This window comes from Silurus meridionalis, chromosome 23, assembly GCF_014805685.1.
Source record: "Silurus meridionalis isolate SWU-2019-XX chromosome 23, ASM1480568v1, whole genome shotgun sequence".
NCBI lineage: Eukaryota > Metazoa > Chordata > Actinopteri > Siluriformes > Siluridae > Silurus > Silurus meridionalis.
This window is the reverse complement of record NC_060906.1, coordinates 8565598-8578487: the sequence shown is the minus strand read 5'-3', so window position 1 is coordinate 8578487 and position 12890 is coordinate 8565598. Positions and strand designations below refer to the sequence as shown.

The 12890-nt window shown below is 40.8% G+C and overlaps 1 protein-coding gene across 11 annotated transcripts in view; it reads left to right on the top strand.

Annotated features, from left to right (window-relative positions):
- The window catches only part of fryl (furry homolog, like), a 110542-nt gene that overhangs the window by 77588 nt on the left and 20064 nt on the right, over positions 1-12890 (top strand). For 6 of the 11 annotated variants that reach the window (XM_046835869.1, XM_046835866.1, XM_046835863.1 and 3 more), the window contains 19 exons: positions 261-426; positions 554-638; positions 787-899; positions 2081-2231; positions 2642-2745; positions 3044-3226; positions 3379-3574; positions 4807-4928; positions 5047-5234; positions 6039-6133; positions 6244-6890; positions 7482-7750; positions 7847-7987; positions 9258-9458; positions 9604-9765; positions 9876-9950; positions 10045-10221; positions 11291-11299; positions 12540-12740. In XM_046835869.1, the coding sequence (XP_046691825.1) occupies positions 261-426; positions 554-638; positions 787-899; positions 2081-2231; positions 2642-2745; positions 3044-3226; positions 3379-3574; positions 4807-4928; positions 5047-5234; positions 6039-6133; positions 6244-6890; positions 7482-7750; positions 7847-7987; positions 9258-9458; positions 9604-9765; positions 9876-9950; positions 10045-10221; positions 11291-11299; positions 12540-12740 (3285 nt within the window). The remainder of the gene's footprint in view (positions 1-260; positions 427-553; positions 639-786; positions 900-2080; positions 2232-2641; positions 2746-3043; positions 3227-3378; positions 3575-4806; positions 4929-5046; positions 5235-6038; positions 6134-6243; positions 6891-7481; positions 7751-7846; positions 7988-9257; positions 9459-9603; positions 9766-9875; positions 9951-10044; positions 10222-11290; positions 11300-12539; positions 12741-12890) is intronic. The other 5 variants (XM_046835862.1, XM_046835871.1, XM_046835864.1 and 2 more) reach the window with 2 other exon arrangements.

Below are 12890 nucleotides of genomic sequence, written 5' to 3'. Positions count from 1 at the left end.
GCATAATGTCTCCTTTACATAAAATGCTAAAAGAATCCACATGGCTAGATTGTCGTAAAAACATCAGCGATGACAGGAAGTGGCAGCGACTTCACCCACAGCTAGAGCCGAGACTTGCAGTCCGCCATTAAAAATGTCAAGGGAACGCAGATATGATGTTCCGCGTGTAAAACAAGGATTGAATTGGGTACGAACGAGTGTGCTGTTACACACCTATTAGTAATGCATTAAGTAAAGAAGTCCATGCATGATATAAACAGGTAAAGCGTGTGGTGGTCTACCTGGGAAGAGACAAAACCATGCAGCTCTTGGAGGAGCTGATGACCGAGCTGGAGCTGACTGACGCTGTGAGCTCGGCTGTAACCCACATGGATAACCCACCGTATTACCGTATCACCTCCTCCTATAAAATCCCCTCAGTCACTGGTGAGCATGTTTGTCTACAAAATCCCCTCTTGCTTGTGAATTTATTAATATTGTAATCAATCCTAGTCTTGATAGTTATTTTTGTTTGAAAAGAAGCTTCTTTTTTTTTGTCTTTGATAACTAACAGGCACTGCATCCAGCAGTAACACTATGGTCCCCGGGCCTGATGGTCACCATGACAACAAGATCAAAGATCCCAATATGGACGACAAGTAATGCACATAATTCCTTTCATTCTGTAGTGACCCTGCAAGCACTGCTTTGGCTGATATTGATTCTTATCTGTGTGTGTATGTGTGTGTGTGTGTGTGTGTGTGTGTGTGTGTGTGTGTGTGTGTGTGTGTGTGTGTGTGTCTGCAGTTATTCCCATTTGGATATCTACACTGGGCTGAACAGCAATCTGAACAGACAGCACCACCGACTGGAGTCTCGTTACAGCAGCAGCTCCGGAGGCTCCTATGAAGATGAGAAAAGTGAGCTCTTGTGGCTCATCTTGTGGGCCAATTTGCATTTTATCTGACACAATAACATCCGAGATTAGTGTGTCCCAAATTCTAAATCAGGGGTCCCAGACTTTTTTTTTTTTTTTCTGTGAGGGCCACGTAATGATTTTTTTTCTTTAATAACACGGCCCGGAGTGACAACAGTATTATTGTGCAGATTTTAAGATAATTTTAAATGTATTTATTTTGCCTCCTAATGCTAGATTAGTATTTGTTGTGCACCGTACAGACAATAAGCACTATTACTGTCATAATGCCGTCATTTTTTTATTTTTATTGATTTATAGAAATTCAAAACATGTACTTACTTATGCATAATTTTCACTTATACACGTTATACGTACACGTTAAAAACTAGAGGTCGACCAATTGTGGTTTTACCGATTGCCAGCTTGGATCGTACTTTCCGATAACAGATTAATCAACCAATTGCTTTTAAAATGGATACTGGATTAAAAACACATACATAACACTCCATGTAAAATAGTTCTGAACTTTATTACAAAAATAAAAAAGTACTGAATCATGAAAATGTGCTAAAGGAAATTAAAATCAATATATTTATTACTAAATGTAATTATATAATGAATAAATAATATATATAATAACAATGCTCTCTGTGCAGCGCGCAGTCTCACGTGTATAATCAAAAAGCATGTAGCGTCAGTGATTCGCCTCTAGAGGCCGCTCTCATAATGACAGCGGACAGAAAGCCGGAAAAACTATCGGTGCCTCGACCTCTTTTAATAATTATGGGGAAATTTAGTTTGGAACCGACCTTTACTATTAAATACAGATTTGATTGTAGTAAAACCTATTTAAAATTACATTTTCTAAATTAGCAGTTCCAAATCTGGGGCGGGTGTAGTTCGGGGACTCCTGCTCTAGTATGTTGGAAAAGTATCATAAATGGAATACAGTTTTGGGTAGATGTTTGAAGTGTGCATCTGTGTACTTTCTTTTCACACAGATTTTTATTATCCTGCATAAATGTCTGACACGTGTAAAAAAAATTTTTAGTGCACAGTGATAGTTGGGACACGGCATAACCGTGCGTTATTAAATTATTATTAGAGCCCGATGATGATCACAATCAACCATGTACAATTCGGGTTACAGCTTTTTCACTTCCCCCCTCTTTTTTTTTCCAGGCGACTCTATGCCAGTCTATGCAAACTGGCGCTTGAAGGTTATGGAACATAACTGTCCTGAGCCCCTTCCATTCCCACCCACTGGAGGCTGCTGGTCACCACTGGTTGACTATCTGCCTGAAACCACTGCACCTGGAGTCTCCCTTCACAGGTACATAAAATTACAGTACATACATACATTTAATAAATAATCAATAATAATAAAATTAATGCCATTCAAATTAATTTTAAGCTCTAATTTATATATATATATATATATATATATATATATATATATATATATATATATATAATCATCCGGAAAGTATTCACGTTTCCACATTTTATGCTACAGCTATATTCCAAAATGGATTATTATCTTCCTCAAAATTCCATAAACAAAACCCCATAATGACAACGTGAAAGAAGTTTGTTTGAAATCTTTGCAAATTTACAGAAAAAAATAAATCACAAGTGTTCACAGCCCTTAGTAATATTTAGGCCGAATTACATTTTAATTGTTGGATATCAGACTAAATTCTCAGCGTTTCCACCTCTGCTCACCTTCTGAACTTTTCGCAGGTGTAACATTGCTGTGATCCTGCTCACTGACCTGATTGTGGACCACGGTGTCAAAGTGGAATGGAGCGCTTACCTGCATCTTCTACTGCATGCCATCTTCATAGGTAGATTTGTCTCATAGAGAGATTCATTTTAAAACATCTCTATATACACTGCATATACAAAAGTTTTGGGACACCTGACTTCCTGGTCTCCAAAATCTCTACAAAAGCACTCCATAATTTAGTGGAACATCCCAGAAGAGTGCAGGATATTTTGAGAGCACGGAATGGGATACTCACAAATCTTATGGTCAGGTGTCCACAAATTTTATAACTATACATTCTATACGTTCTACTACATTTACATATACTACATTCTATAACTATAGTTAAATTGTATATGCTTTCTGTTCCCCTGTAGGTTTTGACCACCAGCACCCAGAGGTCTATGAGCATTGCAAGCGTCTGCTGCTCCACCTGCTGGTAGTCCAGGGAACCAACAGCAGCATCCAATCGCTAGCCTCCGTCCTGCTGCGCAACCGTGAGTTCCACGAGCCCAGAGTTCTCACCGTTAAACCCATCCCCCAAGAGTTCAACCTGACGGGTGTGTATACAGTATACGCACGAAAGCCATAACAGTATTAAAGATGTTTTCTCTATATATATACGTGTGTGTGTGTGTATATATATATATATATATATATATATATATATATATATATATATATATATATATATATATTGTACTTCTCTCAGGTGTGTCAGAGTTGGCTCCGGAGTACCAGCCTTCCCCAATGACCGACTCCGGTTTGAGCTCCAGCTCCACTTCCTCCAGTATCAGTCTGGGTGGTACAGCTCTGCCCCACCTTCCCCACACGCTGCTCAGCGAGGTGCAGCTGTCGGCCGAACAGGACGAGAAAGTTAAAAACCTCATCGAGTTCATCAGCTCCAGGTGCGCACCAGTGCAAACAGCGTACGTGCGCGTAATGTCACGCGGTTCTTCCGAGAACGTAGGTGTTTTATGTCCAATGTGCAGCTCTGTCTAGCATTTTTCACCTTCACCCTGGAGGTGGAAATGGTTCTTGCTTATGTGTTTTGTAAGAGACATTGTTGTTGAGAGTCGCACCTGTGCCAGCTGCCTGTGCTCAGGCTCTGTTTGTTGTCTTGTGCCCACAGCCATGTCTAACTGGAGAGGGTATTGTTGCTTTGCATGTGTGTGTGTGTGTGTGTGTGAGATTTATATTTATTTAGATTTTTTACTGTGTGAGATCTTAAATATCTAAATTATATATCAGGGGTGTAACGGCACACACAATTCACGGTTCGGTACGTAGCTCGGTTTTAAAGTCGCAGTTCGGGTTCAGTTTCTCTACAGTTCGGGGGAAAACAAAATTGCTTGTCGTGTTTTTTTTTTTTTTTAAATTAACGTTGTTCATTAGAATAAACATTTGTGAACTTCAGCAGTTTCTTTTTTTTATTTTTAAACAATTTTAAATAAAATGCCTGCTTGGTTTAAATAAAAAAAAAATCCAAATATATTTCAGAATAAAATCGAAGTGAATGCAATACACTTTTTTTATTATATTGATCAAATCAAGTGAAATTGAATTAAGTGAAGTAACTGATTAAATTGGCACGAATTCAACTGATTAAATATATTAAAAGAAATGGAAAAATTCTATTTATTAGTTTGTTAGACCCATTTGGGGTGTTTTAGGTTTAATATTTAATTTTCTGATTATATGTTCTACTTAACTTCTACTTATTTTAGCATCCTTTCACAAATTTCTGCCTTTAAGAAACAAGATTTTTTTATGTCTCGAAGCTGGACATAAAACACAAAAAATATCGTTAGTCCGTTGTAAAAACGTCGGCGATGACAGGAAGTGGCAGCGATTTCACGTGGCCGCAGCGACACTGCATTTAAAGTGCGAGGCGGAGACTAAAAACATACTTGCGGTCTGTCACCTAATATGTTCGTGATGGATTTTAACTCTGTTCTTTATACTTTGTTCCGCCGTACCGAAATTCCTGTATCGAAGCAGCTCGGTGTGAATGTGTGTACCGTTACACCGTTAGTAAATCGATATTGTTAGAAGCTGTGTGCTTTCTCTCTTTTCTTTTGTCGTGCTGTATGACATCTCTTCCTGGACTGATTGTGTTGTCTGGTCGCTCGGCCCGCAGGAAACGAGCCCCCTTGTGGAATCATGAGGACATGTCTCCTAAAAACACCAACATCAAGAGTGCCGAGCAGCTCAGCGTCTTCCTCAGACACGTTGTTACGGTCTTCAAACAAAGCCAAACTGGTTCGTTAGTGCTTTGTGTTTTTCTTTTTTGTGTGTTTTTTTTTTTTTACTTTCTAAAATGATACAGAATGACTATATATGTACGTACCTGATGACCGTTTTGTGTGTGTGAGAACAGGATTCCAGCTGGAGCAGCTGTTGAGCGAAGTAGCCTTGCAGACTGCCCTGTCTTGCTCCTCTCGCCACTACGCCGGTCGCTCTTTTCAGATCTTCAGGGCTCTAAAACAGCCTCTAACAGCCTCCACGCTCTCAGACGTGCTGTCGCGTCTAGTGGAGACTGTCGGAGATCCAGGAGAGGAGGCTCAGGTAACAGCACGCCCTAATAATGGTAGCTGAGGGATCGCCTTTATATATGAAAACATACTTCTGCTCTCAGGATGTTTATCATCTTTAATGAAAATACAGTGATTTTGTTTTCCTGGACAGACGGTCTCCGAGTTAAGACATTTCTACTTACGTATTTTTGATCTTAGGATGGCAAATGTAACAGGGTATATGCAATGCGATATTTTGATATATGCCTTATTCTCGTCTGCAGTCAACAAAGTTAAATTGTCTTTTGTTAGAGTGCGTATTTTTATACTTCATGACAGAGGTCGACCAGTTTTGCTAATAAATCGGCTCCGATTGCTGGAATGATCGACTTTCAGCAAAAATTCATATTGATCGCTGTCATTACGGGAGCGGCCTCTAGAGGTGAATCACTGACACTCCGTGCTGTTTGTTTTAACACGCAAGACGGCACGCAGCACGGGGAGTGTGGTTACATTTATTATTGATCATTTATGAATTGTGATTATATTTATTCATTTATATAATTTATATTTGTTTCATTCGGCACATTTTAAAGATTCGGTTGTGTATTTATTTATTTTTTTTCTCTCCCCAAATTCAGTATTATTTTACATGGAATATTATGTTTGGTTGTTTACAAAAAAAAAAAAAAAAAGTACTGATTGATTATTGATTATATATTAGAGGCTGACCGATAGTGGATTTTACTGATAGCTGTGTTAAATCGTACCCTGTTAAAAAAAAAAAAATTAAATACCGGTTTTTCGGAATCCATCCGTCTTCTTCACTCACTTGCTTTTCTTTCTTGTCCCCCAGGGCTTTGTGATCGAGTTACTGTTAACGTTGGAGGCTGGTATCGACACTTTGGCCGATAACATGAAGAACTACGATCTGCTCACAGCATTATCCCAGTAAGCCCATTTCCAGCTTAAAAGATTATTAATACACTTTCCTATCAACAATTAGTGTTAATTGAGCAAAAATCTATAATGTAGAACTAACATTTTCGACTTTCCTGCAGAGCTTCGTGCCACGATCCTTTGCTAGGTACGAAGTTCGCCATCAACAGGAAGAGCACGGGTCAGCTGAACCTGAGCACTGGCGGCCTGTTGCACACGCACTACGGTCATATACGCAGCAACTCGTTACGCGTCAGTCTGATGGGAGAGCGCAGGGGAGACCGGAGGCGGAGTAACACTCTGGACGTCGCCGACCGTTCCGGAGCCAACCACGGCAACCTGGCCCGAACTCGCAGCTTATCATCCCTCTGTGAGGGCGGTGTACTGGCTGGTGGGCGAGGAGGAGGAGGAGGGGGTGGTCCCGGGACTTGTACAGGAGACCCTGGTCCACCTGCGGACCCCACAAACCTGTTGGCGACGCTCTTTTGGATCGCAGCGTCGCTCCTGGAGTCGGACTACGAGTTCGAGTACTTGTTGGCGCTGCGTCTGCTAAACAGGCTCCTGGCCCAGTTGCCCCTCGACAAAGCCGACAGCAGGGAGCGACTGGAGCGCGTACAGACCAAGCTGCGGTGGTACAACTTCCCCGGGCTGCTGCAGCTGTTCCTCAAGGGCTTCACCTCAGCTGCCACACAGGAGCTCACCATACACCTGCTGAGCAAGCTGATCAGTGTGTGTCGGCACACGCTCGTGGACCCCTCGCAGGTGGCAGGTCAGAACACATCTCACGTCAGCATTCAGGTGTACTGATTTGGTTCCGTATATCGAAATTTGCATTCGGGCAAGAGTGTAATTAGGTGCAATATCGATTTGAGGCACATCCGAAAAAATGCAGTAGTCATGGAAATAACAAAGGAATTAGGTTGCAGAACCTTCTACAGATCTTCTGGACATTCTTGTTGCAAACCCGAGAAACTTAATTATGGTTTCTTAAGTGAAAAGGGATCTGTTAGGTAATACGTTTCTTTCATGACCAATATTTTTCTGTCATATTAAAGACAATTTAAAAAATAATTTCTAATGACTCAATAATGCAGAAGTGATTAAATAAAGATCTATCTATCTATCTATCTATCTATCTATCTATCTATCTATCTGTCTGTCTGTCTGTCTGTCTGTCTGTCTGTCTGTCTGTCTATCTATCAAATCAGTCAAGTTTCAGTTTACAGTTTTTGGGAGTTTGGGGCAGATTGTGAGGAATTTCCTACTTTAAACACTAGGGGTCGCTATAAAAAAAAAAATCTAAAACCTCAATACTTCATTCTCAAGACAATAAAGATGTTTTTTTTTTTTTTCCTCTCAGGTTTTCCTTTGAACATCCTGTGTCTGCTGCCTCACCTGATCCAGCACTTTGACAGCCCCACGGTGTTCTGCAAGGAGACGGCGGACCGCATCGCCAAAGTCTGCGCCGAGGAGAAGTCGGCCACGCTGGCCAACCTGGCGCACATGATGAGCCTGTACTCCACACACAGCTACTCACGAGACAGCACCAACTGGATCAACGTGGTATGCCGCTACCTCCATGACGCCTTCGCGGACATCACCTTTAACCTCGTGACCTATCTCGCTGAGGTGAGACCCGAACCTAAGTCAATTCTTCCGGTGCAGTTCAAAACATAAATGAAATGCTCTTCCTTCTGAAAAATTGTTGTTTTGTCCTGTTTTTAGTTATTGGAGAAAGGGCTACCCAGCATGCAACAGTCTCTGCTGCAGATCATTTATAGCCTGCTGAGTCACATAGACTTATCAGCTGCTCCTGTTAAACAGTTCAACCTCGAGATCATGAAGATCATTGGCAAATACGTACAGGTGAGTCTTCTTTTCTGCATTTGGAATATTATCACGTATTGTACGTCAGCGAATGAATATAAATTGTGGGTTTTTGTTTTATATATTCAGTGAGGAAAATAAGTATTTGAACACCCTGCTAAACCTGACAATCCCTCCTGCAGTGTGTGCAAACCTGGTGAAAAACTACAGGAAACGTTTGACCTCTGTAATTGCAAACAAAGGCTACTGTACCAAATAATTAACATTGACTTTCTCAGGTGTTCAAATACTTATTTGCAGCTGTATCATACAAATAAATAGTTAAAAAATCATACATTGTGATTTCTGGATTTTTTTTTAGATTATGTCTCTCACAGTGGACATGCACCTACAATGACAATTTCAGACCCCTCCATGATTTCTGAGTGGGAGAACTTGCAAAATAGCAGAGTGTTCAAATACTTATTTTCCTCACTGTATATATATATATATATATATATATATATATATATATATATACGGTTAAAGAGCTATCAAAGAAAAAGCAATGATTATGAAATTGCACATTTTGCACTGATGGTCTTGATGCAGGAGTGTTCTGGGGGTGACCCCGAATTGGATGCTTTGATAGGAGCATACCAATTTCACAGTTGAATCCTCACTAATGTGTAATGAAACGATCCTGTACATCGTGGCGTTCAAATGTTATGAGGAATTGTTTTACGAATGTGAATCCACACTGCCTTTCAATTCAACGTAAAAAAAAAGCAAGAAAATAAACACACACACACACACACACACACACACACACTCCCACACACACACACACACACACACACACACACACACACTTCCACACACACACACACACACACACTTCCACACACAATTTGACTATCAGTCAACTATTGGCAAGATTCTGATTCGACTTTGTAAATCCCTAGTCGGGGAAACCCCTAGTAAATACATTCCTGAGCAAAAGTCATTGGTCAGGACATAAGACAGAATGAACCTCGCACCCCCGAGACTCTCCTGTGCCTCAATTTGCCGCAATAAACTGTCTTTGGTTCACGCCTACAGTCTTCTTGTAAAATGAAACACGTTTCTGGATTCACAAAATCCTGCTGAATTTCCAATGTGCTTAAATTCACCTCGATTTAATTCCTCCATTATAAGTGTATAATTATTGTCCTGATCCTCTACAGGCCACGTGTTACATGTCAGGCTCCAGATCGTACCCGTTTTTGAAACTCGACTCTTTGCGTTGTTCTGAGTTTTACGGACAAACCATGTCTCTGATTTGATCTAGAGCCCCTACTGGAAAGAGGCTCAGAACATTCTGAAGTTGGTGGTGTCTCGCTCTGCGTGTCTGGTGGTACCCGACGAGGTGCAGCGCTCCTACGTTGCCGAGTCGTCCGGCTCTCCGGAAATCACCTTCACACGCATTTTCAACAACGCTTCCAAAGAGCTGCCCGGCAAAACACTGGACTTTCACTTCGACATCTCGGAGGTACATGCCGTCCTCCAACAACACAAACACACCTTTTCTGTCATGCGACTGTGGTACAGCACAGATCTAATCTTCTTCTAAGGTGTGTTGGTTCTTTCACGTTTATCGATATCAATAATAATCCTCTCGACCTTTGACATTTTAGACACCCATAATCGGGCACAAGTATGGAGATCAGCGCAATGCGGCCGGACGTAACGGTAAACCTCAGGTCATCGCTGTGACCAGGAGCACATCCTCCACCTCGTCTGGGTCGAACTCGAATGGCCTGGTTCCGGTCAGCTGGAAGAGACCTCAGCTGTCCCAGGTGCAGTGATTTACTTTTTTACATATGTTTAATATTACATTTTTTTCATTTTTACAAACCTGATTTTCTGTAAAACTAATTTTGTGTTTCCTACATTTCCTTGATTTCAGAGGAGAACTCGAGAGAAGCTCATGAACGTCCTGTCTCTGTGTGGACCAGAGACCGGCCTGCCCAAAAATCCTTCAGTATGTGTAATGTTCAATTTTAGTACCACCGAGTCAGCACTTTCACATAGTTCTGTTGTGTACTGTTCTGAGTGACGTGTTGCTTTTCTTGCAGGTGGTCTTCTCCTCAAACGAGGACCTGGATGCAGGCGATCAGCAGACCAGCCTTATCCCGACAGTAGAGGAAGTGACCCGTGAGGAGGACGGGCAGGCAGAAGACGCAGGAAGTGAGCAGCAGTTTGGAGTGTTCAAAGACTTTGACTTCCTGGATGTAGAACTGGAAGATGCCGAGGTGAGAACCGATCTGCTCTCGGCCCCTCTATTCAAATCGATTCGAAAATTGTTCACTTCACTGTTCCTAATGTAACCAGGGTTTCTACGCATTTTGGAAAAGTATTAAAAAAAGAATGACATTTAATTTGAGTAAATTCTAGGTTTGTTTTTTTACGGGGGAAACAGAAACACAGAGTATTGAAAAATATTTGTTTCCATTCGGTAAAATAAAAATAAACAAATTGTAAAAAAAAAAAAAAAAAAAGCCTACTGTAAGTTTACACTAATTTTTTAATTAGTTTTTTTTAAAAGGTATGTTTTCGGCGACTGAGGCCAAAACTGGAAAATTTGCGTTTTCAAACCAAAATCGAAAAATCAGGCTTCGTCTACACTAATCAATACATTTGAATTCTTTTGTCTAAACAAAGTTCCGCTTCCAAGTTTTCGTTTTCGGTCGTTTCCCGAAAGTTGCCAGTTGGCATTTTTTTACCCTTTTTTTTTTTTTTTTACCATTTATTTAAGCCACGACAGTACAGCGCCCCCTGCTGAAACACATGGAAAATGAATATTTTAGATATTAAATGTGGTTTTAAAAATCGTTAGGGATCCTCTGTATTGTCGAGTCTGGAAAAACACGGTATATTGAAATGAAAAATGTGTAGAAACCCTGCGTAAGGTATCATAAATAATTATTCAGTATTTAGATTTCTGTCAATCTTGACATTGCAGATACAGCCATATGAAGCCGTTTTGGTGTGTAGAATGCGATACAATTCTGTGTAATGTATCATAAAAATATGTAGTTTTTTTTATTAGTAGTAGTTTTAAGCACATCAGGAGTGTAGTGATGCTGTGGAATTATTATTGTTACGATTGTGAACAGTGTGATTAGTTATAATTATAAAAAAAGAAAAAAAGAAATGCAAAACTGCAAAAACAGTTTCTCTAAATATTTAATCGTTTTGCATGTGATTTGTGATCGGAAGGTAAGTAGGCGCTTTAATCAACTTTGACAGCGTGCGTGTTTGTTTCTTCAGCTTTCTGACTCTAACACCACTGTTGTCTTTCCCCCCTTTTCTTGCGTTCAGGAGATGCAGGTAAGTTTCTGTGTCAGGCTGTGGGTCATTAAACATATAATAAATAAACCTCTGATTAGTAAGCAATAAAAGAAACGAACCAAAAAGCCAAAATGTGCATGTGTGTGCAGGGCAGCAGCTATCGGTTATTTAAGCAATCGAATATTCTACCGATTAATCGGATGAGAAGTACTCGTTCTTTATTAAAGCGCAATGCTAAACAGGAGAGAGAAAATAAGACGGGTCTTTTAAAACGAACAAGTAAATTGTTTCCTTTTAAGAAAAACATTGTTATTGCTGAAATTGCCTAGAAGAATCTCTGTGCAATTAATTAGCGTATTCAATCAAAATGCAAATACAAATATGTACATAAAAAAAAAAAAACTGCATGGTGCAGAGTTTTCTTCGTTTTAGTTTGAAATGATCCCAAATTTTAGAAACGTTGTTCTCCGTCGTTCCTCTATTTTTAGCGTGTGGTGCGTCAGGAATAACGGTCCGCAGGGAAACACGGTGCGCCGTGTGTAGTTAAATGGACCAAATGAGGCAAATCATTTGCCTCGATGCTTTTTTGTATTCGAATTACTCGAGGAATTGTTTAAACCCTAATATGCGTGTGCGAATTTCATTTCATATTTGAAACATATATTTGAAATTCGACTATGAATTGCATCCTCGAACGAGAGACAGAATAATATGCTTGGTTTTCTGTATAATATCCACATTTAAAATCTAGCTGACCTGCTCTATTTTTGTGTTCCTTTGTTGCTGTGTGTGAAAGAATATATTATAAATCTGATTAATTAAACCTATACAACTCTTCAGTCATGTGGCTGCAGCACGATGCAGATGCAGGTCTTGAGCATCAGTGAATGTTCTTACCAGACTTCAGAATGATGAAAAAGTGTGAAATCAGGGATTTTAATTTAATAGCCATTTGGGTTATTGTGGGCTTTTTTTTTTCCCCAGTAAGCCCAAATCTGAGAATCAAAAGCTCCTGAAATACTCAAACCCATCCTATTTGGTTCCACCAAACATATTCTGATGTTTGTTGAGAAGCAGTGAGCTCACGATCGGCTGATAAGTTAAGAACGGCATGATTTGTAAAATATCAGACTTTCCATTATTTCTCCCTCTGTGTTCCTCGTCCAAAGTGGTGCTTGTTCCTTCGTTCTTTCCTTTCATGTTTTTCATCTCCACGAAGACTAGGAATGGCGTGCGTTGTGTCGCGGTAGCGTCTGACCTCATTCTTTTACACACTCAGGGCGAGAGCATGGACAACTTCAACTGGGGCGTGCGACGGCGCTCCCTGGACAGCATGGACAAAGGTGACACGCCGTCGTTGCAGGAGTGCCAGTACACGGGCAGCACGCCGAGCCTCAATCTGACCAACCAGGAAGATACGGACGAGTCATCTGAGGAGGAGGTACTGAGCGCTAGCCAGATTCTCACCCGCTCCAACCTCGTAAGTCCCGTAACCCCACGTCCTCTATCCGGGGGCCCTTCGTTCAAACGGGGCCGCCGGCACGGTGTGTCTGTGCCGAGCTGGGCTTAGATGCTGCCATGTATCAGCTGTGGGTGGTTAGACGCTTGCTTCTGCCCGTAGCTCAACAAA